Source organism: Arvicanthis niloticus, chromosome 29 (assembly GCF_011762505.2).
Source record: "Arvicanthis niloticus isolate mArvNil1 chromosome 29, mArvNil1.pat.X, whole genome shotgun sequence".
In the NCBI taxonomy this organism is placed as follows: domain Eukaryota; kingdom Metazoa; phylum Chordata; class Mammalia; order Rodentia; family Muridae; genus Arvicanthis; species Arvicanthis niloticus.
Genome location: NC_133437.1, coordinates 16,833,981 through 16,861,762, shown reverse-complemented (window position 1 = coordinate 16,861,762; position 27,782 = coordinate 16,833,981). Strand labels below are relative to the sequence as shown.

General features: G+C 39.1%; 1 protein-coding gene across 2 annotated transcripts in view; it reads left to right on the top strand.

Moving 5' to 3' along the window:
- Positions 1-280: 280 nt before the first annotated feature.
- Zfyve16 (zinc finger FYVE-type containing 16) overlaps positions 281-27,782 on the top strand; it is a 40,998-nt gene continuing 13,496 nt past the window's right edge. Inside the window, exons 1-13 of one of the 2 annotated variants that reach the window (XM_076927141.1) lie at positions 335-450; positions 2,807-2,917; positions 6,880-6,988; positions 7,937-10,206; positions 11,518-11,614; positions 14,630-14,791; positions 17,208-17,350; positions 19,430-19,793; positions 21,197-21,319; positions 22,266-22,421; positions 23,060-23,284; positions 25,888-25,970; positions 27,050-27,154. In XM_076927141.1, coding sequence (XP_076783256.1) covers positions 6,919-6,988; positions 7,937-10,206; positions 11,518-11,614; positions 14,630-14,791; positions 17,208-17,350; positions 19,430-19,793; positions 21,197-21,319; positions 22,266-22,421; positions 23,060-23,284; positions 25,888-25,970; positions 27,050-27,154 — 3,798 coding nt within the window. In that variant the 5' untranslated portion in view covers positions 335-450; positions 2,807-2,917; positions 6,880-6,918. Of the gene's footprint in view, positions 451-2,806; positions 2,918-6,879; positions 6,989-7,936; positions 10,207-11,517; positions 11,615-14,629; positions 14,792-17,207; positions 17,351-19,429; positions 19,794-21,196; positions 21,320-22,265; positions 22,422-23,059; positions 23,285-25,887; positions 25,971-27,049; positions 27,155-27,782 lie in introns of both variants that reach the window. The other variant, XM_076927140.1, reaches the window with a different exon arrangement.

Genomic DNA, 27,782 nt, shown 5'->3' with positions numbered 1-27,782 from the left:
GGGCCGGCCGCTCCACTAGCACGGGGACGGGCATTTGGGAGCTGCCCGGATGTGAGGTACAGTGTCCGCCGCTGGTTTTGGCCGGTGCAAACCGGAGCGCCGCGTCAGTGGAGCCGTGGCGAGAGTCGCCTCCTGAGGCCAGCAGCAGACCGTCCTTGGGACCGAGTCCGATCGCAGGATTCCAGCGGGGAGCAGAGTTGCTCAGCCACTTCCGGCGCGCCTGTGTGCACTGGCTCGGACCCGAGCAGCGCGCATGCGCAGAGACCAAGCCTCCCGGAGGGGGCGTGGCAGCGGGAAGCATTCTCTGCGCCTGCGCCCTTCTCTGCTAGGTCGGCTGGGGACGAACTCTGGGTCGGCGTCGCGCTGTCCCGGGTGTCGCGGCCGAGTTGCTCTTCGCGCCTCACTGCGGCGTCTCGTCGAGTCCCCGAGAGCTCGGCGGGGTGTGGGGAGGTAAGAGCCCCGGAGCCGCCACGGGCCTCTCCTCCGCGTACTGCGGGCGGAGGGGCGGGGCGGCCGCGGTCTCCTCGGGCTGCGACGGCCGGGCCTCGCCTTCCTCCGGGACCCGCCTGCCTCCCTGGGCTCTGTGCGACCGGGATGCCCGACCCATAGTGGGCCGGGCCGGGAGGGGCGCACTGGACCCCGCGAGTCCCCGCGGCGCCAGTTATCGCCGCCGCCTCCTCCGTCTCACGGATGCCCCTGTCTAGTGTTTGGTGCCTCTGAAGAGATGGCCTTAACTTTTAATGGTTAACCTGTTTGTACGCCCGTGATTGCAATTTGTTAACATTCCAGACTCATGTTCTTGGTTAGACATGTCAGAAAACCGGCCCGTAAATTTAACATTTAAGTTCATCTTTCTAATTCAAAGACTAATTTGGTGATGTCATCCGGTTCCGTCACTTGTCTGAGTTTGGCGTTTCTCGAGTTGGCAAAAGTTTAGTGGTTTGATTGAGTAGAGCTCCGTCTAATTTTTCACATAACTTCTTTTTCTCTCTTTGATATTAAACTACACATTTAGTGGCAAGCTATTTAAAAATTAGAGGAAGGAATCAGGGATGAGATAGTTAGCATTCCACCAAGCAAAAGTAACCAGCCGCTTAACATTTTGACGTTTTCTCTTTGTTCTTTTTGCCCCTGTTGCATTTTAAACTTAAGATGATCAGAGTGTTGCTCGCCTCTCCCATGTTTTATGCCTTACACACATATCCATTACTTTTTACTTTTACTATACACATAATATATGAGCAAAAACAATCTTTTGAAGTAGCTACCTTACAGATAAAACTTTTTTTAATCCCCAGTCATAATACCAATTACACATAGTACCCCATATAATTGAAGGTAATGACAATTGAAAAATATTGAAGAAAAAGTAATAGGTAATGCAGAATATTTACCATTTTGGAAATTAAAACTCAATTCTTTTTTTCACATATTCACTTAACAACAGTCATACAGTGAAACATGGTGGGTTATGACGATAATCCCAGCAAGTGATGGAGGCAGGATGATTGAGCTACAGGCCAGCCTGGGGGCAGGACACAGTAAACTGCTTTCTCAAAAATAAAGCAAGATAAAAGTAAGAGCATCAGTGCACTAACTAGATATCTCTATTGAAAGCCAACAATATTTCCAAACTAAGTTTAGAGAGAAGGGCAGTATTGTTTTGCCAGGAAGCAAGTTACTTTGTCATAGTAGAAAGACAGCTGAATTCTTGTATGTCTTAGTTCATCTTGGTGTGCTGGCTTGTTTAGATTAAAGGGCATGAAGAAAATCTGTCTTTGCATAGTTACATGGCTAGAAGAGAGAAGACCTGGAAGACCCTGCTTTTAGGATTTCTCAGCAAAGCATGAGAAAACGGATTTAACTATTGTATTAAATAAGCTGTTCACTTGTTGCACTTCCCACTTACAAACTTTGCAACACTGAAAGTTCCTTGTGTTCTTGAGCACAGTGTTTTTCTGGAGGTTGATTGCTAGGTCGTAGACTTATGTTCCCTTTTTAAAATATATTTTGATAGACATAGAAGTTAACTTGGAGTCCTTTCATAATTTTCTGTTGTATCCCAGATCTTTTGTTTGAATTATTTCACCTAATGATCTGGTAAAGTATCTGCATATTTTTCAATAGTTTTGGCTTCTTTTCTTAAATTTAAAGAGAGACTTCCGATTCCTCCCATCCCAGCCTGTTTCTACATATTGTTTTCTACTATTTCTACATTGTTTGCCTGAGAGGCTGTGCCATTTTCTCTGTGTAGCTGTTGAGATTGTTTCTTAAAACTCACACTGTACCAACATTAAGTACTTTATTATATTGACAAAAAACTTGGGTGTTTTAAAATCCTAATTATTCTAATGTACATCGAACATTTTCTTCATGATCATATTACCGTCTTTCCATACAATTTTATACCCACTTACAGTCGAGTGCCCAACTGTCTTCTCACATTTTTATTATTTTTACATTGTAAGGATATGTTGTATCATTTTTAAGGAAAATCATAAAATTAACTTTTTCTTTCTTAAAGTAAGATGTAGATATATGACTTAGCTTTGACAGGCTTACACAATCCCTGCACTAGACCTAGTTTAAGTATTTGTTCCTCCATATTTCCCCCTTTGCTGATACTATTTTAACACATTTTGTGGAAAATGGATTTATGTTGTAGAGAGTTTCCTGATTTTCTTTCTTTCAACATTGTATGTTGGATAGTTCCTACAGAGCCCAGGGCGTAGTTTTATGCAGACAGGTTTGGGGATCATTCTTTGTGTAATGTCAGGCTTCTGTATGCTTCTGTATCTTCTCCTAGGTCACTTCTGTTCACAGCGGAGCATTGCTGATTTACAAACCTTAATCTCAGAGTCCTCTCCAGGTCCTCATAGTCAGTAGCCTCTTGACATCTCCCCAGGATGTTCTCAAGGTACTTCAGACAGTAGCCCAGAAAGTGTTTCCCTTCTTCCTGCTCCTCTTGAGTGCCTGTGATGGTCAGTCTACCCAGTCACCCAGTGTGGGAATCTGTTGGTAATGCCAGCCTTCCCCTTTGTTTCAGTCTCCAAGACTTCTGGTTCTTTAGCCATTTTTTCTGTTTTATCTTCACCTCAGTCTCTGCTCATGTCCTCATTGTCTCTCACCTTAGCAATTTTAGAAGTTTTGTTATCTTTTGTTTTCTTTTTTTTTTTTTAAAGAATTTATTTATTTTGTGTAAGTACATTGTAGCTGTCTTCAGATACCCATATGAGGGCATCAGATCTCATTACAGATGGTTGTGAGCCACCATGTGGTTGCTGGGATTTGAACTCATGACCTCTGGAAGAGCAGTCAGTGCTCTTAACCACTGAGCCATCCCTCCAGCCCCCTTTTGTTTTCTTATTAATCATCCTTGTTGTTACCATTTTTTTAAAACCATGAAGAGACTTTTAAAACCTTTTTTTTTTTTTTTTTTTTTTTGGTTTTTCGAGACAGGGTTTCTCTGTGTAGCCCTGGCTGTCCTGGAACTCACTCTGTAGACCAGGCTGGCCTCGAACTCAGAAATCCGCCTGCCTCTGCCTCCCAAATGCTGGGATTAAAGGCGTGCGCCACCATCGCCCAGCTTAAAACCATTTTAAAAGTAAATATTACAAAAATTTGTTTGGAAATCTGAGAGTATTTAAATGGTTAAGTTAGTGAAAATATCTCAAGTCATTCTTGGGCTGGCATGAGGGCTTAATGGGTAAAGGAGCCTGCAGTCAAAGCCTGACATGACAAGCCTTAGTTAGATCCCCTCCACACATGAGAGAGGACAGAATTAGCTTCTGGAAGTTTTCTCTGTCAGCCACATTCACACAAGTAAATACGTAGAAGTTAACAAATACATGAGATTAAAAACAGATCTTATCAGCACTTCTCCACATAAACATTAAATAGAGTTCATACATTTTGTTTGTTTCTTCCATTTCTAATAGATACTAGCCACAAAGTATACAGTCTGTTTATTTGAAATGAGAAAATCCACAGCTTAGTAGTAGTTCATGTTAAGGAGCTTCAATGAAAAGTATTCTCATTGTCATACTTTTTACAAATTGCTGAATTGTATTGTTTCCTGTATTTTTGGCACTTCAAATAATATGCTTAGGAGTGTGTGTTATGGTGGGTGGTGGTGGCGCATGCCTTTAATCCCAGCACTTGGGAGGCAGAGGCAGGCGGATTTCTGGGTTCGAGGCCAGCCTGGTCTACAGAGTGAGTCCAGGACAGCCAGGGCTACACAGAGAAACCCTGTCTCAAAAAACCAAAAAAAAAAAAAAAAAAAAAATTCTAAATTGAATTGTTTGTTCAGTATAGTTTCCCAAATTGGAAATTTACACTGTTGATTTCAAGTTTTGCTTCTTTTTAACAAATACATTCAACCATGTTAGTGTGTCTTATGAACAAACCATTTTACTGCGTCCCTCAAGTCTCTTGACTTTTTAAAGATTTTTACTGTTGGCATTATGATCAGCTGTTGTTCCCCATATGTTCCTTCCCTGTGGTTTTCTGTTCCTGTTTCATAGTTGCATAGATGCTTCTTTCTCGCAGAATGTGCTTTGGGGTTTTCTTATTTCCTGCATTGTTTCTTCCTTCAAACTATCTTTATTGCCTTAATATGTATATTTTGTGTACATTTCTGTACATTACTGTACATATATGTACATTTATGTATATATGGCATAATGGTATATTTGACAGTAAAGACAAGAGTTAACAGTCTTTATTGAATCAGGGTGCCATATATTTACTGAAAAGACTTCTGAAATGTACCTTGGTTTAATCTTGTTATAAGCATAATTGTTGTAACTTGAAAATGACCCTGGCTGCTCTGTCTTTGGTGTTTAGTTGTTTCCCTATAATATGCTTAAAAGTGTGAATTTCTGTTTATTTTTTATTGTGATAGGATATATTTTTTATTCATTGAGTTTTTCATGAATTCTGGAAAAAATTCTTGACATTGCCTTCAAATGAAGTCTTCTCAGGCTCTTTCCCCTTATGGAAGGAACACTATTCTCATTCTAGATTGAACCTCTGTATTTTTGTTTTATCCGTGCTTCTTGTTTGGTAATATTTCTCTTTGTGCTCTCTACTTCTGGATCGCCTGAGGCCTTAGGTCATGCCTCTCAATCACGTGTAGTTCTTTAAAACCTTCTTATCTCACTCCTGTATTCCAGGCAACATTTGCATGCTTTTAATTATCTCTGTCCTTTGGTTTGCATGCATTCTTACAAAATTTGCATTGCTTTATTACACTTTTGAAAAAAGATACTTGCTAATACTTTGGAAGTAGTTTTTCTTTCTTTTCCTTCCCTTCCTTCCCTTCCTTCCCTCTTTGCTCCCTGTCTCCGTCCCTCCCTCTCTCCCTCCTTCCCTCCCTTTCTCTTCTTCCCTCCCTCCTTTCTTCTTTCCCTTTCTTCTTTCCCTTTCTTTCTTTCTTTCTTTCTTTCTTTCTTTCTTTCCTTCCTTCCTTCCTTCCTTCCCTCCCTCCCTCCCTCCCTCCCTCCCTCCCTCCCTCCCTCCCTCCCTCCCTCCCCCTCTCTCTCTTTCTTTCTTTCTTTCTTTCTTTCTTTCTTTCTTTCTTTCTTTCCTTCCTTCCTTCCTTCCTTCCTTCCCTCCCTCCCTCCCTCCCTCCCTCCCTCCCTCCCCCTCTCTCTCTTTCTTTCTTTCTTTCTTTCTTTCTTTCTTATTTAACTAGTCATTCACCATAGATCACGTGAAGAACATAAGTCTTCCTATATGTTGCTTGCTTTGTTTTTTGTTGTTTTCTTTTGTTTTTTGTTTTAAATGTTTTTAGCTGTCTTTAGATGATTGATTTTCCTACAAACATGCAGTTAGTTTTCAGGTTTGACTAGATTCAGTGAGATTGTTCTTCCACATTATTTATAGTGAAACTGATCACTGGATTGTAGTGAATTGACCCAACCATAACATTATGAAGTTTCCTATCGGACATTTCTTCTGAAATCTCAACATTCATTGGTAACAACTGCTTAGCCCATTTATTGCATTAGGACCTATGAAAAGATTTTTTTTTTAAAGTTTAAGTCTTTCTGCATTTATTTATTGGAATTCTTACCTAAAGAACATTCCCTTAGCAACTATTGTATCATCTGGATGTATATTCTGTAAGTAAGTGAAGGATTAATTCTCTGCTCATTTTTCTTAATTCATTAATTCTCAGAGTAATAGTACCCTAGCAGCCCTCCAGTAGATGGGATCCTTTGGTTTTGAGTTTAATGTTATGATTTTTTGGTTTTTAAATTTTATTTGAATTATTTTCAGTTCTTTGTGCTCTTTATTGTTTTGATGGTCACTTGTCCCTTTGAGTGAGAAAGAGCCGCCTAACTTGAATTCTTTCCTTCTGATATTGGTCACTGGTAGATTCTTCAGTGTCTCAAGCTTACCTGGTAGAGTTTCTGCCTCAGCTACTTCATAGATCTTATCATAGCACATGGTAAAGCTAGGCATGGCTGTGTGTTCCTGTAACCCCAACTTTGTGGGATAGGTAGATCCTTGCAGCTTGCTGGCCAGCCCACTGAAATGGTGGGCTTTCAGTTCAGTGAGATACCCTGTCTTAAGTCAATAAGAAGAGTGATAAAGGAAGGTACACATTGTCCTCCTCTGGTCTCCACTGGTATACTTATGTGAAAACATCAACCCTCCCCCCCATACAATAGCTTGTGTGTACAGATGTTGTGTTGTGAAAATTGATTTTTATGTCATTTTCATGTAGAGACCATTTTTCTAACTAAGTTATGGAAAAGAAGTACTATTTAATTTTATTTTTTGTTTCTACTTTGATAGTTATATTGACACAGAATGGATGGTATATTTGTATGGTAGAAAAGTAAATATGATATTATACTTTTTATTTTCTAGACATACAAGAATTAAATTCTGAATAAGCCCACAGGGAGGATGGACAGTTACTTTAAAGCAGCTGTCAGTGACTTGGACAAACTTCTTGATGATTTTGAGCGGAACCCAGGTTTGTTGGTTTTTCTACTTTGCTAATAGAATCTGTCCCCTTAACAAAATTCATTTTCAGTCTTGGTCACATTGTTATGTTCTCTCAAAAATGTGCCTGTTTCATTATAACATATTAGCTTACTTTTACACCAGTAAGATCAATAGTCAGAAATAAAAGTTACTTTGTAGATACAAGCTTAGAAGAAAATCTTTATGAGGAAGCTAAAAACAAATTGATAGAGCACTGTCAAATGAAATGGCATCACTGTAGGAGATGGTGTTTCCTCAGAATGAAGTTAGGAAATAGGAGGCTATCCTAGCTAGATTTCTGAAAAAACAAAAACAAAACAACAACAACAAAAAAAACTCCACTACGACTAAAAGCGACTTGGGGAAGAAAGAAAGGGTTTATTTCACCTCATCGTATATAGTATATAGTCCATCTTGAAGGGAAGTCAGGGCAGGAGCTCAAGGCAGGAACTGAAGCAAAGAAAATGGAGGAGTAATGCTTCCTGGCTTTTTCCTCATGGCTTACTCCTTGCTTTCTTATCCCACCCAGAACCACCTGGCTAGAAGTAGCATCACCTACAGTGGGTTGGCCCTCCCACATCAACTGTTAATCAAAGTCATGTTCCACAGACTAGCCTATAGATCATACGGTGGAGGTGTTTTCTTAATTGAGATTCCACTTCCCAGATGATTCTAGCTTGTGTCAAGTTTACAAAAATCTAATCAGGACAATGACAGAACCAAAGCAGCTGAAGATAAGATTGCTTGTCAGCCTTTTCTGGTGTGGTTTACAGTGCAGCTAAGTTATTGACAGTGTCTCTGTCACCCATGACAACTGCATTAAGAAGTAAAACTAGAACAGTTTTATAAAGTTAATGTGAAGTTCTAAAAGCATGTCTTTATAACCTTTGTTTGATTTGCATCATCTGAATAACTTTGTGTTTCTATTTTTTCCTAGATAAACAAGATTATTTCCAAGATGCATATGCTTTTAACCAGTGTTCAGTTTCTTCAGAGTTGGTCTCTCCACAGCTGGCTTTGCTGTCAAAGGACCAAAGATGCATTAGTAGTTGTGCCTCATCAGAAGCATGCTGTGAAGAAGCAAATGAAACCTTCCTCAAAGGAAAGCTACATGAGGGCTCAACCTCTAGACAGAATGAAAAAAACGTAGCGGGACTTGATCTTCTTTCTTCTGTGGATGCCAGGACTTCAGATGAGCTCCAGCCTTCATGTATGAGACGATGTAGTAAGCCTGTCTGTGACCTGATAAGTGACATGGGTAACTTAGTTCATGCTACCAACAGTGAGGAAGACATTAAACAGTTGTTGCCAGATGACTCTAAGTCTCCTGCAGATACGTTGATCACATTGGACTCGTCTTCCGTTTCAGAGGCTTTGATTGGATTGGATTTGGCTTCAGCTTCAGATTCTCTCACTGTTTCATCAGTAGACTGTGGTAGTAATACTGTCAGAGAAGACCAGAATAACATCAATGCTGCTGCACAAAACAGAGATAGCAGTAGTATCAAAGAACTAGGTGTAAAAGTAGACATGGCACTTTTTGATTCTTGTAAATATAATAGAACAGAAAATTTAAAGGATAAAATGATTTCTAATGAGTTAGAAACAGTTGATTTTGACATGCCATCTGTTTTGACGGAACAAAGTTCTGAAATGTCTAATACCAAAGATAATCCACAATACAAGAGGCTTCCATGTGACTTATTAAAAGATGATGGCTCTTTGGCAGAAGAGAAAGTAGGCATGGCAGTCAATAATACAGAGTGTTTGGAAGAAGGAGGTAACACAATTGCTATGCCTTGCAAGCTTCCAAAAAATGAAGGGATATCCCCAAGTGACCCAGCTTCAGAAGATGAAAATTTCAAGTTACCTGACTTTTCCTTCCAGGAAAATAGAACTGCTAAGCTCATGAAACAGACTGTAAAAAAAGACTCAGGAAATTTAGACCTTAAAGATAATGATATAGTCCAGGTTTCTTCTTCATCTTTACATGTTTCAGATGATGGTGTGCCCCCTTCACTGTCTTGTCTTTCATTGTCTGGGTCTACGTGTGGATCGTTAATTGACAATAGTGTACACAGTGATATTTTACCTCCTAATGAGTCTGAAGGTCAGAACAATGATGCAGTGACTATACATGAAGAGATACAGAAGAGTGCTGTTTTAGATGGGGAAACAGAGCTTTTGAAGAAGGAAAAGTATGAGAACATATTTCTTCAGCCAGTAAACGAAAAGAAAGGGCATGGGAAGGTTGAGCTTGAGGAGATGGTAATCAGTGGTGAGTCTTTGGAGTCCTCTGAGGACAGCAGCTCTGCTGCAGCAGCTGGGTCTCCAGGGACACTCTCTGCTGCGAGTGCCCCAGAGGTTCCTGGTCCATGCGAAGGTCTCGATTTTCCCAGCAGTGATGTGGATGGGCAAGAGTTAGATTACTTTAATATTGATGAAAGCATGAGAAGTGGCATACTAATTAGTGATGCTGAACTTGATGCTTTCCTGAAGGAACAGTGTCTTCAGAGCTCTAACACAGTGTCTTTTGGAGAAAATATAAATGACTCCCAGTTGCAGATGAATCAGATAGCTATGAAAGGACAGAATGGTGAAAGGGCTGGGGATATATACTTCAGTGCTGAGGCAGGAGCTGCTGGTGAAAATGGAGGTGGTGTGATCTGTGAAACAACTGATAAAGAAAACAGAGTAGAAAATAGTGGTCTTTCCGTAGGAGAAAAAAGCACAATTCCAACTGAAAGAGCACTATCTGCCTGTCAGCCTGACAGAAGGGATGAATTGCCAGTCTGCAGTGTTAGCACCCAAGCTGTTGGAGGGGCTAGACCTAAGCAGCTGCTGAGTCTTCCATCGAGAACAAGGAGTTCAAAGGAGCTGAATCATCCAGATGGTCTAGATGTGCCAGGAAGTGAGCCAAGCACAGCAAATGCTGTTGCTGCATCTACTTGCTCTGCAGAGCACACACCTGATTCTCAGGTTAGCTTCAACTCCAATTACATTGACATAGAAAGTAATTTTGAAGGTGGATCCAGTTTTGTAACTGCAAACAAAGATTCTCTGCCTGAAAATATACATAAAGAAGGCTTGGTTTTAGGCCAGAAACAACCTACTTGGGTTCCTGATTCAGAAGCTCCAAACTGTATGAACTGTCAAGTCAAATTCACTTTTACAAAACGGAGGCACCACTGCCGAGCATGTGGGAAGGTAAGTTATAGAAAACTTAGCCTTTTATTCTTCCATGGTCTTGGGGATTAAAACTAGATCCTCACACACCAGGAAAACTCTTTCTGAGTTTCTTTTTCTATCCTCTAAGTGTCTGTGCATTCAAGTATTGATAAATTAGGTGTCCAAGCTGAGTGGATCCTCCTTTGTCCTCGAATACTGAATTGCAAGACCATTTTGCAGCCAGTTTCCTGCTCAGTGTCCATGAAAACACTAGAAAGCCAGTTGCTTATTAAGAATACCTTGCTGGACTTTGTTTGTGTCCTTATTGTAGTTGATGATAAAGATGCTGTCTGTGAGTTTTAAGGAAATTGTCTTTAAAGACCGGTATGGTTTTTATGTAGTATTCTTCATGTTGTTTTCAGATCAAAGTACTGTATCTTAGCAAAATAGTTTCCTACTTATGAAAACCAGGTTCTTTTAAATTATAGGCAAGCTTATTATCACTGGGCTGCTACAGGAAGCTTTTAATGTTTAAATGATAAACATTTATTGAAGAAGGTTTTTATTGCTTTTCAGTTAACATAGTTGATTCAAAATGTTTTCTTATCAGAGATACCATATAAATAAACAATATTCATTATATTAGAGTTCTCTAGAAAAACAATTTATGTATATATTTATATGTGTACATTATTATAAAGGGATTCAGTAGATTTAATGATAGGAGACTGATTATTCCAACAGTGGTTATCCGAATGTTATAGAGGCAGATAGTGCAGTAGCTGTTTGGTTTAGGAAGCTGAACTTGGATCCAAGGATTGTGGTGGTGGGGAATGAATTGTGCAGTCTTGTCTGATGCTGAGGGCCTGGAATCTCCCTGCAGAGTCATCGATATGTCTGAAGAAGCTGGAATTTGTTGTCATCAAATGATGGCAGCAGCAGTCGACATGCTTGCTCAGGAAGAGCACAGCTTGTCCTCATTGGCTGCCTTTCTCTTCCACTTGTATGCTTGCCAGGCCCCCAGTCTATTGGGCAGTGCTGGTCAAATCCAGGGTATGTCTTTCCCCCTTAGTTGTTATTCTGGTTGCCAGTCAAGTCTTGAAACACCCTTATAGACACACCCAGAACTAATCTCTCATTTCATTTAACCTTGACAGTCAAGATTAACTATCGTACTTAAAGATCATTAAATAATTATACTTATGGTTGTGGTGGTTAGAAAAAATGAATTCTATAATAAAGTAAGAAAGTACGTTTCAGCTAAGTAGGTTTTGAGCTTCTTTCCCCTTGCCTCTACTAGGTTTAAATATGCTTGAGACAAAAACAAATTGAGTATTTTATTCTTTATAGGTATTTTGTGGTGTCTGTTGTAACAGGAAATGTAAGCTTCAGTATCTAGAAAAGGAAGCCAGAGTGTGTGTAATCTGCTATGAGACTATTAATAAAGGTGAGTATTAATTAATCTGACATGTTTTCTTCTGTTACATGAATATACAGTAAGAATAAGTGGATTGTGACGAAGATAAACTTGTTTATTTTCTTAAGGCAAGGACCTAGTGTTGACTTATCTGGCTTAGGTGAGACATCCCAAGGCTTGGTTTCTCTTTTTTGTTCTACTTTCACAATTAACACTACCAGTCTAGAAACGAAGCACAGGCTCTGGTGTGGCAGTTCGTTGCCCTTTAACAGGTACCAAGTCCCCAAGTGCTGCATTTCATCTGCCTACCAGTTCATCATCACTGTCATCCTCCTCATCTTAATGGAGACAGTCAGAAAAGTAGCCACCGCATTGCTGCTCAGGATTATACTAGTGCTAGAAGGCAAGGCCGTAGTTCTTACCTGTTAGACAGCTGCCTGAAGTGAGAATGAAGATAGGGACTCGTATATGATTGGATAAACTCACAGGACACTGTGCTGTGTGTACATTTTCTCTCCTCTTTTTTTCTTAGTTTTAGAATGTCACATGTGTGTGTTCCCATTGTTTCTTGACTTTCTAGCTAGTTTTCATTTTCAGCAGTGGTCTTGATGGTCTTGAGTTCCCACAGGGTGTGTGTGTGTGTGTGTGTGTGTGTGTGTGTGAGAGAGAGAGAGAGAGAGAGAGAGAGAGAGAGAGAGAGAGATTGTGCTTTCACCTCTAGATACATGTCTGTTCTTTTGAGTAGTTCTTTCATTTTCAAAGATTTGTTGACCATTTAATTCCCAACGAAAATTACTTGACCCTTTTTTTGACCAGGCCTGTGAACTAGCTCCTATTAGCTAGGAGAATAAATACCTGATAATAATTTGTTTTTCTCTTTTGAATGAAGATAAATTTTTTCAGCAATTCTCCAAAAAGCTCTGGTGTGAGTCTGTTAGCCTGAGGTAAGCTATTCTACTCCCTGCCGTTGACCTATACTCTGGAAGACAATAGAATATAATTTTAAAAACATTTTTATGTTATCGCCATTGTTTATGAAGAAGCTACATGCCTATAATTGTTTTCTTTTTGTACTGTTTCTGTAGCTGTTAGCCCAAGCAGTTTGCTGGAATTCAAATTTTACAACAAGCTCCCACCTAAAAGTTCCTGCTTAAAAAGCCCTGATTGTTAGAGTTGACAGGTCAGATTTTGGGAGAGACATTCTAAGTGTAGAGTCTGAGAGAGAGGAGGGTGTGCTCATTAAAGAGACTTCGTAGAATGCTGAGGTAAAAGTTTGGTCTCTCAAAGATATAATGTAGAGGAATGGAAATGTTACTCAATGGTAGAGTGCTTGCCTAGCATGCACAAGACCACCAATTTAATTCCCATCAACACACGAATGTGTTGTGGAGTGAATTTATTAGACAACCTGTTTTATTGTAGTTAAATATCTTACATAGTTTCTTTTAGGGCGTTGTTAATGATTATTACAAGAAAATGCCAACTATAAGCTAGAACCTGACTGAAGTGATCATGTAAACAATATTATTAGACATGAAACGTTGACTCAAAGGTTGTGAGGTGCGTTCAGTAAAGGGATGGAAGAAAAGATGAGTAGAGATTGTGGGTGTTGAGAAAGCTGCTGGAATTGCGTGAGCTTTAGCAGCGTGTGAGTACTGTCAGGTAGATCGGATCCAGAGTGTGAACCTGGATGTGGGTGTTGTGGGTTTTCCTAGCTAGTGGAGTGGTTTCTCAGAGCGCTGTCATTCTGGGATACTAAAGAAGATGGTAGCAGTGATAGTTCTTATGGTCACTGAGTTTGGAGAAGTGCTCAAGATACTGTTGCCAGGACTATTCCTTTTTCTTATTGAAATATTATTCAATGATATTTAGGAACTATTCTGTATTCTGGAGCTCCAGCTGACAACAAAATAGATGTTCTTTTGACAGTGGAATTTTTGAATGTGGAGATAAATGGATAGTAAACAGTTAGGCCTTCAGATGGTAATAATACCCTAAATTTAAAGTTCAAATGTACAAAGATAGAAACAGATCAGTGGCCATAATAATGCTTTACGATAATATGATATATGACTAAGGATTTGAAAGAAATAGCTGGGTCTGTGTGAGAACCTGCGGAGAGAACATTCCAGGCAGAGGGAAGAGCAGACAACATAAGCTGTATTTTCTTAGCTTGAAGACCAAAGGCTCAGCTTGCTGCTCCTAGTGAGTCAGTGGATTGTACTGAGAGATGAGACTAGGGATGGAGAGCCTGACTTCGCCTTTTACTCTAGTTAGAAAGCCAGAGAACATAAAAGCTGGTGTGCTAATGCACACCATTAGTCCCAGCACTTGGGAGGCAGAGGCAGGCAGATCTCTAAGTTCAAGGCCAGTCTGGTCTACAGAGTGAGTTCCAGGACAGCCAGGGCTACACAGAGAAACCCTGTCTCAAAACAAGCAAACAGCCCTCCAAAACAAACAAACAAACAAACAAAGCCATTTTTAAATGGCTTTAAAATGGGGATTAAAGAAGTAATCATTTAGGTCTTAAAGATTTACTCTGGAGTATGTTGCTAGTAGATCCTAGGAGTAAAAGGAAAAAAACAGACACTTGTATTCAATAAAGATGATTTTCTATAGTGGATATCAAGCATACAACAACTAAAAATACTGAAATAACTCAATTATAGCTTATCAGAGTGGCGTGCTGCCAACTAAATACTAGTCACTCGGACATCTTTGCCAAGTGCCACTTTCTCTTGATTGGTCGTTTACTTCTTTCTCCTTGTAACTTGAAAAAGCAAATATTGCTGGGCGGTGGTGGCGCACGCCTTTAATCCCAGCACTTGGGAGGCAGAGGCAGGCGGATTTCTGAGTTCGAGGCCAGCCTGGTCTACAAAGTGAGTTCCAGGACAGCCAGGGCTATACAGAGAAACCCTGTCTCGAAAAAAAAAACAACCAAAAAAAAACCAAAAAAAAAAAAAAAAAGAAAAAGCAAATATTTATTATGGCTTACTAAGAAGTTCAAAACCATGAGTTGTTAATACTATTCTTTCTCCTTTATAGCTCAGGCATTTGAAAGGATGATGAGTCCAGGTGGTTCTTGTCTTAAGTCTAATCACTGTAATGAGTGCGCCACTGCCCAGCCACTTCAGGAGACCCAGGCATCCAGTGCACCTTCACCTACAACTCTGCCCATCTCAGCACTGAAACAACCAAATGTTGAAGGTAACTGTAAAGTAAACTGCTGTGGCTTACACCAAGAGTACATCATTTAAGTAAAAGTACTCTTGTAGTTAGGATCCAAACAAAGGGAGAAACCAATTATGTGTCGGGGATTTCCGAAAGGAATTGGTTATACATGTGTGCATGCATGATGCAGACCGGAAATGTGCTTAGGAGTCTCAAACTCAAAACTGCAGGCAGCAGCTACCACCACCACCAGGATTAGGGGGTGGAAGGGGAAAAGGCAGTACTAGCATCAGGGAGGAGTAACTGGTGGTGCTTAGCTCGCAGACCTGGGCATTGGGGGCTACAGCACCATATGAATAAAGCTGTGACCTCTGGGAATATGCCATGTGGCAACTATTGGAGGCATCAAGGAGTCTTACAGCTGGTGCTCAGGTGACTGAGGGAGAGTTCTAGATTTGATATTAGGAGTGCTGAAAGTCATGGGACTTGGAACGTAACTGCTGCTGCTGCTGCTCCTGCTGCTGCAGGATTCCTAGCAGGAGTTAGGGCACAAAGAATCCCGTCCCTTTCTACATTTTGACCTTCCTTTCCCACCAGTCCCTACCCCTAGCATATTCTGACCACAGGCAGCTAGCAAGAAGACAAGGTTAGGTTTTGTACTTTCCAGACTTCCAGCCTAGCATTCAAGAGCTCAGTGTAGACTGGGGGCCTGGGTTCTAGAGATAACCAGTAAATAACTTTCTTTAAAAACTTCTCTTTAATTGTATATTTTACAACAATAACAAACTATTATTTATTTATTTGTCTTTCATTTTTAAGACTCAAGCTAGTCCAAGCTTCTGAAGTCAAGTCACCTGTCATGAGTCATTGGTTACAGACATGTACTACTGTAACATCTATTTTAAACCTTTGAATTTTCTACTAGTTTGTTCTAGTCTGTAGTTCTTGTCAGTCTCATACAAGACCAGTATATATTTACAGACATTGTTTGGAAGCAAAGGCTGTGACATTTAGAAAATACCTGTAAATATCAGTTAAAGATAAATTTGGTTCTTCTGAAAGTTGAGATGGGGGGATACTTAGATTATCACTCAGTGGCTTTTCTGTTTATAATCATATATGAATGGAGATATACTAATGAAATTATATATTTTAACCCGAAAGATAATAAGTTTGTGTCTAAAGTGGTTTGTATGTTCTTGAATCTAAATTATTATCAGACTATTGTAAATGAAAGAAAGGTACCTTGTTTAATATACCCACCCATGTTACAAATGCATGTACTTAATTCCAACTTTTTCCATTATTTTCTTCATTCTAAAAATTATATATGAAACTTCTTGTGTTTTTATGTTGTTCTAAAATCATCTAATTTTAATTCTCATAACTTTTGTTCTAACAACAACAGCAACAAAATAAGTCTTCCTACTTTTAAACAAATATTTCCTCCAGATTTGAGAGGAAATGGTAATACATTATTACTAAGTTTATGACCCATATTATAAGAACTACAGTGTTGCTGTTTGTATATTAAATGAAAGTACAAAAGGACCTCTTGAATACATAAATGATCCAGTTTCACACTCTTTTCAGACTTACTTCTTTCTGTTATCTGTGTGATTTTCTTCACTTATCTTCTAGGCCTTGTTCTTTATCCCTGTACCTTACTCAACCCTTAAGGTGCATTCAGTAACTGCTTGTTATGATTTGACTCTAATGTGTCCCCCAAAGGCTAGCATGTTGAAGGCTTGGTCCCCAGTACATTGTTCACAAAAGAGGCTTTAGGGAAGTGACTGGATGTCTAAGGTTTTGGACTAATCAGTGAGTTAGTCTATCGTTGGCTTCATAATCCCAAGACCTTTTGTGAGGGGTGGAAACTGGAAGGTGAGTTTACTGGAGGAAGTAGGTCACTGGGATGTGTCCTGGAAAGTGTCTATATTGTCATTTTTTTCTTATTGTTTCCTTGTTTCTGGGGCATCCTGAGGTAAGCAGCTCCATCTTCCTCACCATGGTGTACTACCTGTAACAAGCCATGGAAATGGAGCTAAGCCACCTTGGACTGAAACTTCAGAAACTCTTGAGTCATTTTCTTAGTGGTTTGTTTTAGCAATGGAAAGCTGGCTTAACACGCTGCTCCATAGAAACTTCGCCTCAATAACAGAGGCCTTGTATCCTCCCCACGGTCCATAAGGTATAAGATTCTTCTTTCCTTTCAGAGCATGTGACTCCCATGGCCACAACTGTTCTGGTGCTTTCTCTTGGTGTGGATTAGATAGGCATGAACTCTTCTCAGGGTATATGAATTTGAAAAGCCATTTTCCTAGGCTTCTCTGAGAATATAGGATTTCTGGGTGAATAGCAGAAGGATTCTAAAAACATTAACTGACCTGTTTGGTGTGATAATCCTGCCATATTGCCAAATAACCCAACTCACTTTTCCAACTCATCTTAGGACCGTGTTCCAGAGAGCAGAAGCGAGTATGGTTTGCAGATGGTATACTGCCGAACGGTGAAGTTGCAGATACTACAAAATTATCATCTGGAAGTAAACGGTGTTCTGACGACTTTAGTCCTGTCTTACCTGATGCGCCCACAGTAAGGAATCTAAATAACATCTGTCAAATCATAATTCCTCATATGATTATTAGTGAGCTTATCCTTTGGATGCCTTGATTTGCCTAGAAAAAATGTATATGCATATTTTGCTTCCCTTCTGGCACTTTGCAAACAAACCACACTGTTTTGAGCTGAAGGCTGTGGAAGTGCTGATGCAGCAGGTCTGTCGGCCGCAGCTCCAGCAGCTCACAACTGCTGCTAGCAGTTTTTAGTAGTAAAGTGTTTTTAATAAAGATATGAACTTTTCTTTAGATATAGTGCTATTGCCCACTTCATAAGCTATGTTACAATGTAAACATAGGTTTTATGTACTCATACTTGCTTTACTATGGAGCCTGGGTCCCCTAGATCTCAGATATGCTTGGATTAACATTGTTAATAGATTTTATTTATTTTTTTAAATAAAAAACTTATTTTAGTTTTATATGTGTATGTGTGTCTGTCTCTGTGGGTGTATACATGTATGTGTAGATAACCACAGAAGCCAGAGGAGGGGACTGGATTCCCTGGAACTGGAGCCTGGTGTGGGTGTTGGTAATCAAACTCTGGTCTTCTGTAAGAACAGTAAGCACTAGTAGTTGCAGGCTATCTTTCCAGTACTGGTTTTTACCCCTTTAGACACACCAGAAGAGGGCATAAGATCCCATTACAGATGGTTGTAAGCCACCATGTGGTTGCTGGGAATTGAACTCAGGACCTCTGAAAGAGCAGTCAGTGCTTCTAACCTCTGAGCCACCTTTCCAGACCCTGATTTTTACCCCTTTAAATGTTAGTTTTAGGCATTGATTCTCAATTTTAAAACAAAAACCTTAGAACCTCTTCCTAAGCTTTAAATGTTGTAGAGAGCCCCGAAGTATGGGTTATGTGGTTCCATGTATTCATAATTACTGTTTTTAAAACTAAGATGGAAAAAACATCAGTATTTATTAATTAAAAATAATAGGGGCTGGTAAGATAGCTCAGCAGTTAAGAGCCCTGGCTGCTCTTTCAGAGGTCTTAAGTTTACCTCCCAGCAACCACATGGTGGCTCACAACCATCTACAAGGGCATCTGATGTCCTCTTTTGGCATTTGGGTGTACATACAGCAGCAGAGTATAATAAATGAAGGAATGAAGGAATGAATGAATGAGTTTTAAAAAGTAAAACTTTTATAAGCTATATAATATATAAGCCAATTGATAATATTTTAAAAATCAAATCAGTCAATAGAGAGTGGCATTGTTTTGCTTCCACATGTAGTATGTTGTGATATATTCTATTGATTTTATGATGAAAACTTAGGGCCTCATTGTCCCTCTGGAAGGATGTTGTGGACTTCAGCATTCCCTAGACTGCAGCTTGAGAATCATAACTTAATTTAGATTAATATTAACTTAATGGTTTCTATACATTCAGGAAAGTATTTGTTGGTGATATTTATGGTTGCATTTATACAGCTGTACCAGGTGTAAGTGGAAGTCATGTGATCTGTATACCACCTGCAAGTGAAAGTTGCTGAGTAGATTTTGTAGATATGTGGAGTTAGGAAAGATGGCATAGTCCTTAGCTCACACCTACTCTCAGTCACTGTTCTAAAAAACAGACCAGTAAATACATCCATTGTCATGAATTCTTCCTCCTCAAGATTTATTTTGGACAGTCTGAAAGAGGCTTTAACGAAGATGACTTGGTGGTAGCTTTTCTAGGTGGTTGCTACTGTGGACTCTCTCTACTTTGCTTCCCAGCCACTCCTTTGCTGCCCTCCTTTTTCTTCCCCCCATCCCTCCAGGCTTGATTGGATTATCCTCAGGAGGAGAAAGCCTTGAGTTGAGCTAAGTTGGACGGACACTGTAATGGTAGTAGATACAGTCATTAACTAAATCTTTGTGCTTATCACTTGATGTGGTATACCCTGAACTTAAAGAAGCAAAATGGCCTTCATTTCTTGGGAAATGAACTTTAGAAGCCTATATTGGTCCCTTTTATTTTTGTTAAAGTATTTTTGGTTATGGAGGTCAACATGTCACTCTTGAATAGATACTATGGACTGATTTAATTTTTTATTCTATATTTTACAGATGATAAATAAAGTGGATCATACCCATTCTCCTACAGTGGAAAAACCAAACAATGGTATAGGAGACATTATAAGAAGTGAGATGATCCAGAGTCCGGTTTGTCATGCTGCACCTGGGACTACAGGCACTGAAGGCTTGCCCATGCCTGGCCCTTTCACACTAGAAGATGATGTGTTTGTGGACAATGAGGAGCCATCTACTCCTACTGTTGTCCCTGCTAATACTGGTTTGCCTGTTGCTAGCGTTTCAGACTACAGGTTATTGTGTGGTGTTGCCAAATGTGTCTGCAATAACATTAGTCTTCTACCAGATGATGACATTGGTTTGCCTCCCCTTCTGGCCACATCTGGAGAAGATGGATCAGGTAGGGTAGTGGCTACTTAAAATTGAAAAAGAATCCTTAGTTTGAAATTTTTAAGACAAGGTGTATGCAGCTGTGTGCTACCATGTGACTTGTATAGACCAGGCCGGTGAGACGACAGGTGTGAGTCACCATTAATCTGCTCTAAGGAAAAGGAACTTTTTAAAGAGAACTTAGGGATTTTGTCTCTAATATATAAAATGCATTTTTAAAACTTAAACATTTTTGTTATACTATATATAAGGGGTGGTAAATTTAGCTTATAGAAAGTCTTATTTGTACAAAACAAATCCAAAGTGATTGGAATTTTTGAGTCATTTATTCCATGTGGGTCTCTGGTTTAGGATGAATTAAAGTCTAACACAATGAGGAAACTGATCAGAAATGTTTCTATTTTGAGTTTTAACTCTAGCTTTTGTATTTTTTTTTTTTAAAGAAGCATGATTAAAGAAATAGCATTAAATTCAATGACAAAACTTGGAATTTTAGGTCATCATCTGCTACTTATTTCATGTATGACTTTAAACATGTTAGTTGATCTCATTGGGTCTCTTTCTTTATAAAAAGAGAAAGCAGATGAACTGGGCTACTCTGACTGACTTCCTCCTCCAAGCCCCTCCCACCTCTTAAAGTTGCCCATTGCCTCAAGGATTATACTACTTGAAACTACATGGGTAGTTTGCATGTCAACATAGAGAAAAGAAGCTTACTATTCCTTTGTTGCCTCTAGGAGACATTTTGTGAGCTTACCTCTAGAGACAAAGATGTTCTTAAGCTCTTGGAATATCATGCATATTTTTCTGACTGGTTGTCAAGCTTTGTTTCACTGTGGCTACATGTCACTGATACATATGTGTCACTGATACATATATGTCACTGATACATATATGGTAGCAAAGCAGCATAGGAACTTGAATGTAGACTCTCCTCAGAAATGAGAACCCACTTTAATGTACATATGATGTGTGGGGGTGTGGGCATATGGCACAGCGTATGTGTGGAGGGCTGAGGACAGCGTTGGGGGCTGGGCTGTCCCCTTCTACTGTAGGTTCTAGGAGAGGAAACTTGCAGAACAAGTGACTTAACCCACTGAGCCATTGTGCAGACCCTAGAATCCACTTTTGATAAGTGTTTGTTTTAAAACTTGAGAAGTACAAAACTTTTATACAAAAATGTAATTGAATGTGTGTGTGTACACATATACACACATCAGAGTTGTGTGTATATTAGGTGTTTAGTGGGTAGAGGGGTAAAAATGAATAGGTAATTATTGAACATAGTGGGAATTGGTTTCAAGAACCGTGTTTGGTTTTGTTTTCGATTCTTTTGATAGATTTGCACATTTTTTTAAATTGCAAGTCTATTTGAGAGGCTATTTGTCTGATTACTGTATTTCTTCTGTTTAGTGCCTGTAATACAAGAGCATCCATCTCAGGAGCAGATCAATTTGCTTCTGGAAGGAGAAGGATTTCCTCATGCCACATTTGTCCTAAATGCAAACCTACTTGTGAATGTCAAGTTGGTATTTTGTAAGTAGAGAGCTACTTTTTCTAGTTATTTTTCAGTAAAGATATCTAAAGTGATTATATCTTCATGTTACATTTTGATTGACAAATAGTGAAAAATAAACAGCTAAATGTGATTACATGATTCTACAGTGATTGGCCTCAGAGTTGAGGGTCTCCTGCCTCCACCTGCAGAGTGCTGGAACTGCAGCATGTTCAGCTTAGCTGAGGTGGTTTGGTTTTGTTCATTTTCTTTCCCCCTCTCTCTGCTTCTCCCCCCTCTCCAGCCCTCTTCCCTTCCTTTTCTCCCTTGGGGATTCAACCTAGGCGGTCATGTTTGGGAGCTAAGCATTCTCCTGCTAGGCTGCCTTCTCAGTCCTGCTGAAGCACATTTTGATGCTTAGTGTATAACTGCCTGGTATCTGTCCTACCTTTTCGATAAATTGAACTGTGGTAAATGGAATCATGATTTGGTAGCAATAAAAGACTTTTTCCTCTTTCTTTTTTTTTTTCCCTTGTTGACACAAGGATTCAATGCAGATCCCTGGCTGGCCTGAAACTCACTATATAGATCAGGCAGTCCTCAAACTTGTGGCAGCCTTCCCTAATCTGCTTCTCAAATGCTGGGTCAGTGATGTGACCTAATTAAATTAAGGAAATAAGGCATCCTCGATCATAAATAATCTTTACTGTTCACTATCACATTTATCATTTTCCCATCTCTGATAAACACCGCTCTGCAGGCCCTGCTTTCTGGCGTGTCATTACGCCCTTTCCTCCCGAGTGCTTCCTGCTACTGTTTATCTCTTGGGATAGTCTCTGGGTTTTCTGTACATGAATTCTAAAAGCTTCAAGGTTCTTAATCAAGAAAATTTAAAAATTGGATAAATTGTGCTTTATTGAAAAACAATGTTTAGCTTTTAAATTAATAAAAATTGACATTTATAGTTGTATGTCATTATTCCTCAAGATTCCTCAGATAAGTATTGGTACTTCTCAACCAATGGCTTGCATGGCTTGGGACAGGCAGAAATCATCATCCTGTTGCTGTGTTTGCCAAATGAGGATACGGTTCCTAAGGACATCTTTAGACTGTTCATCACCATATACAAGGATGCTATGAAAGGTATATTACTTTATTACTATTTTATTTTGAACTGCTGAGATTAGGGGTAGAAAACTAGTTAAAGGCATCAGTATTTCAGCTGTGCTAGTTGTATTGAAGATTTATGAGGAAATTGATGGTCTCTACAATGAGCGTATTCACCATTGATTTCTTTACGTCTAGACTTTGATGTGATGAGTGTCTGTATGTAGTATTTTTTAAAATTTTATAAGTGGAAATACCTTTGCGTCCTTGGCTTTCTAGATGTATCAATGTACTTATGTACATTGCACTGGAGAGGGGAGTAATTTTTCTTATTGCCATGCACAAAGGAGAAAAAAAAAGATACTACATAACTGGAAACATTTTCAAATCTTTGTTATAGTCCCCAACCCAATCTCCAGGAGTGGCTCAGCTCCCCACTTCCTTTTTAATGTTTTTGGGGTGCCATGAAGTGAACCAAGGCCTTAGGCATTCTCGAGAGATGTTATTCTACCAGTCCAAATCGAGGCTTCTCTAAGAGTAGAAATACAACAAGAACAGCAAAGGCCTTTGTATTGCTTTTACTTAAGAAAATGTGTATTGGGGCATTCAGACAGAATGTTTCATCAAAATAATATAACAACTTAAAATATTTTTATTAATAATGTCATTTCCAGGAAAGTACATAGAAAACTTGGACAATCTGACCTTTACTGAGAGTTTTCTCAATAGCAAGGATCATGGAGGCTTCCTGTTTATTACACCTACCTTTCAGAAACTTGATGACCTCCCAGTACCAAAGAGTCCTTTTCTCTGTGGCATTCTTATCCAGAAGCTGGAGATTCCCTGGGCAAAGGTTTTTCCTATGCGTTTAATGTTGAGATTGGGAGCAGAATACAAAGGTAAGTTTGAAAATAATGTCGTATTTTCAGATATGCAGAAGATAAAGCAGTAGATTCAGGGAAATCATTCAAGTGATTTTTACTAGATTAATAGAACTACTTTTTTTTTTTTTTACTATTCTTTTTTTTTTTTTTTTTTTGGTTTTTCGAGACAGGGTTTCTCTGTATATCCCTGGCTGGCTGTCCTGGAACTCACTCTGTAGACCAGGCTGGCCTCGAACTCAGAAATCTGCCTGCCTCTGCCTCTCAAGTGCTGGGATTAAAGGCGTGGGCCACCACTGCCTGGCAATAGAACTACTTTTGACTTGGTGTATTTTTAAATTTCCAAGACAACACTCTTACACTAAGTTAGTGTGTCAAAGATGCTGTTTCGTGAGCTATTAGGATGCTCATAAATTATATAACTTACCTTAAAATTTAATTTTTTTGAGACAGGGTCTCACAACAGAAGTCACTCTCAGCCCTCAAACTTACTGTGAAGCTGATCACATGACCTCGGGCTCCTGATCCCCTGCTTCCCATGCAGAGACTGCAGGCTTGCACCACCACGCTTGATTCTTTCAAAGCAAAACAACGTTCTTCACATTAGTACTTGTGTTAAAGTCTTTTAAAATCTTGCATTATTGTTAGTTGTGTTTTAACTACATAGTAGGCATATTAGTGTCCCTCAGCTTGCACACAAACAAGTGATTCTTAGGTGTAGCACTGTTGTAACATTTGCTGATAAAGTCAAGGCTTGAAGACGTCTAGAGAGCTGGCTGCCATTTTCTTTTACCTTCCTCACTTTAACTTTTATGTTCCTAATGTTTACCTAATCACTCAGAAGGACTATAAAATATATACACGTGTGCGTGTGTGTTTACTTGTCTACTTTAGACATAGATTAAGATTCTAGCACTCTTATAAATGGTCAGACTTTTATATATGATTATTTTTGTCATTTACTTTAAAAATTACTCTGAACCTTTGTTCCTGGCTTTTTTTGAAAAGGTTTTTTTGTTTGTTTGTTTGTTTTTTGTTTTGTTTTTTTTTTTTTGTTGTTGTTTTGGGTTTTTTTTTTTTTTTTTTTTTTTTTTTTTTGGCTATACCTGCAGCAAATTGTATTTAACTATGAGGAATTTGATTTAAATAATTTAGTATGTATTATTTTAGAGACAAAGTTAGTGTTGGGAAAAATAAAAGTTACTTGTATTTCAGAGTGCACACTTGTGAAAGATGTCTAAGATTGGCAGAAACACAATTAGTGTTAAAAGTCAAGAAAACTGTATATATAAATGCTGAGTTTGTAGCCTCACCTTGTTGTGATCATGAGCATCCCTTGAAAACGGTTAGAGGTAATTCTACTTAAGACACTGAGTAGGCTGTGGCTTAGAATGACATGGTATCCATATTATAGTCTCATGACTAATGACCAATGATGTATAAACAGGTGGTCACTGATCCGAGAAAGCTATTTTTATCCAGGATCTTGGGACTTTAACTTTTGTCATTAAATGTCACATAAATTCCATAAAACAATCCAAGTCCTATCTGTCAGCATGAGCACCGCTGCCTTCAGTGTCAGTCTGTCCAAGGTCTAGCAGACTGTAACAGGTACTGACCGCTGCTGAGGCTCGTTAATCGCACTGATGACGCTTCCTGTCACGAGTATTACACAGCTTTGCAGTTTTAGTCCTGCTCTCTTCTGGAGGATCTCATTACTCCGTGATCTTCCAAGCTTCACTGTAAGGAAACCAGTCTGTTTTTAGGTGCTTCTGTTGAAGCTACTGGCCTTACAGTGATTGATGAGTAACTAGTCTATTGTCCTAATCGTCACTAAAACCAGCATTCAGATTTTATTATCAGCAACAAAACACTGGGCTGGATAAAGAAAACACTGGCTCAGAGTAAAATTCTGTAAATTCTCAGAATTACATACAAAATATGAGATTAAAATGAATTTTTTTCATAATAGAATCAAATATTTGTCTTAAATAGGAAGGGAGCCCTATCATCAAAGTCAGAATTTAATTTTTTAATTGCCATTTTTCAATGACCACAACTTGATGTTAAGTCTTTAACGTCTTGAATTTGGAGACTATGGGTATAGTTCACTTACATACTGCTTACCTCACATGTACAAGGCTCCCGGTTCAAGCCCCAGCACCACAAAAGAAAAGACCAAAATGCTAAGTTTTACTTTTTTTTGTATTTCTCTTTAAATTAGAAAAGCTCTATAGGGATTGAATCAATTATTGTAATTTTTCTTTCCCACTGGGGATTTTATAGAAGTAAGATTAAAAAAAATTAAATGCTTTAGAGTCAGAAAAGCTCAGCTTCGAATCTTTTTAACAGTTAAGTGAGCAAGTTTGTTTATCTCTGTTTTGATTTTTTTTTATCTGTAAGTAGGTATAGACACCCTTGCTTGTTACAGGATTTAAGTAAGACAGTCTAGGTAAGCTCTCCAGCTAGTGTGGCTAGCAGCTGCATAGGCACCTTTGACTTTTCTTTGGTAACTAACTGAGTATATATGTGCTTTTTGTTTGAAAAAAGAAAATAAAACTAATAAACTGTGGGCTTTGTGTTATTGGTGATGCTAACCAATTATTCTTTTTCATGTGCAGCATACCCTGCTCCTCTAACAAGTGTCAGAGGCAGGAAGCCTCTGTTTGGAGAAATAGGCCATACTATTATGAACTTACTTGTTGTAAGTAACTGGACTATTGTGTTGTTTGACGTATAGTTTCTTCAAGTGTTGATTTAGTATATTTCACCTACTTTATCTGTCCATTTTAATTCAGAGTATTTGGTATTTGAAGGCACATTTGTAAGTCTGAAACTACTTAACATAAATGAGTTCTGCTTTCTAGAATACAATGTCTCCTAATATATGTATTCTTTAATTCTGATTGCCTTTTGGTTCCCTGGACTGTTTTACTCTTGCATATTGAGGTAATTGGAGACGTCCTCACAAACCTCTGAAATTGACAAAGCTGAGTAAAAGTGTTAGTAAAGTAAATCAGCTTTGTGATCTTGAACAAATTACGGTGTCTTCATTTGTCGTAGGAAAGCATGGATAAAGTGATCTCTGATTCTCTTCCTCCCATACCGTTGTCATTCTCTGTTTGCTTGTTACTGTATGAAAGTTTTAGTAGACCTACTTTCAGATTCCCATCGACAGCCAGCTTGAAGCCTCTCAGTTTTCTGTTACTTTTTTAAAACATGGGAGATAATCTTATTAGAGATTAGTGATCTGTTGCTGTGACTTCAGGAGATTCAGGTCAGGGTCATGTGGCTCTGATGTTTTAGGCTGTGGCAACGTTTAGAGGGACGGCTTGGTGGGGGACGCCACTCATCCCATAGTGCTTGGAAGCAAAGAGACTGAAAGGGTCTGGAATCTAATAGTCCCTCCAAGGGCAGCCTTATCTCCTCGACATCCCACCTCATCCCAGGGAGCACTGGAAGTGCATACGCCTTTAACACGGGAGCTCTTGAGGGACACTTAGCAGAAATGACTTCTGTTTTGGGAGAGCTGTAACAGGAAAGGAGAGCTGTCTCCACACACTGTAAACTTCTTTCTGAGAATATTCTTCATCACTTTTGAGAAGTAGTTGGAAGAATTCATTTGTGGAGTTTTCTTGGGGATAGTGTTTTGTTTTTCAAGCTGGGACTGACTTTCTGTGTAGGGTTTTGATAAGACAGCGTCAGAAGACTTACACTGTAGATGCTGATGGAAGCAGTTAGTGGATGGATAAATGTTGATGGAACTTTGATCATTTTGTGTAGGACCTTCGAAATTACCAGTATACATTGCATAACATCGATCAGCTGTTGATTCATATGGAAATGGGAAAAAGCTGTATAAAAATACCTCGGAAAAAGTACAGTGATGTAAGTGTACTTGTACTATCTAGATCTAAACACATTTGAACAGAGGACTTCCTGAGACTGGAATTTGTTTGTTTGTTTTGAATCTGGGTATATAATTCATCACAACATGTTTTTATATTTTTAAAATTTGTTAATAGAGTATTTGACCCAACTTTTTATCCTTTTAAAATTGCTTTATTTATTGAGGCATAGGGGCACAGCACAGCAGAGTCCTAATGGACTAGGTTCATGCTGCATGCTCTCTCTCTTTTTTTTTTTTTTTTTTTTTGAGACAAGGTTTCTCTGTGTAGCCCTGGCTGTCCTGGAACTCACTCTGTAGACCAGGCCGGCCTCGAACTCAGAAATCCTCCTGCCTCTGCCTCCCAAGTGCTGGGATTGTGCCACCACTGCCCGGCTCAATTGCTTTATTCATTAATTGAGGAGATTTTACTTTCTGCCTGCCTGCCTCCTACATATGTATACATAAGTACATACGTGTATACATACGTACATACGTCCGTACGTGCCTGCCTGTCTATCTTCGTTAAATTCCCAAGGAGTTGTTGTGACTAAAGCTTGGTAATTATGAAGTTAATCAGTAATAATACTTCTAGACTAGACATAAATGTTTTTTTTTTTTTTTAACAAA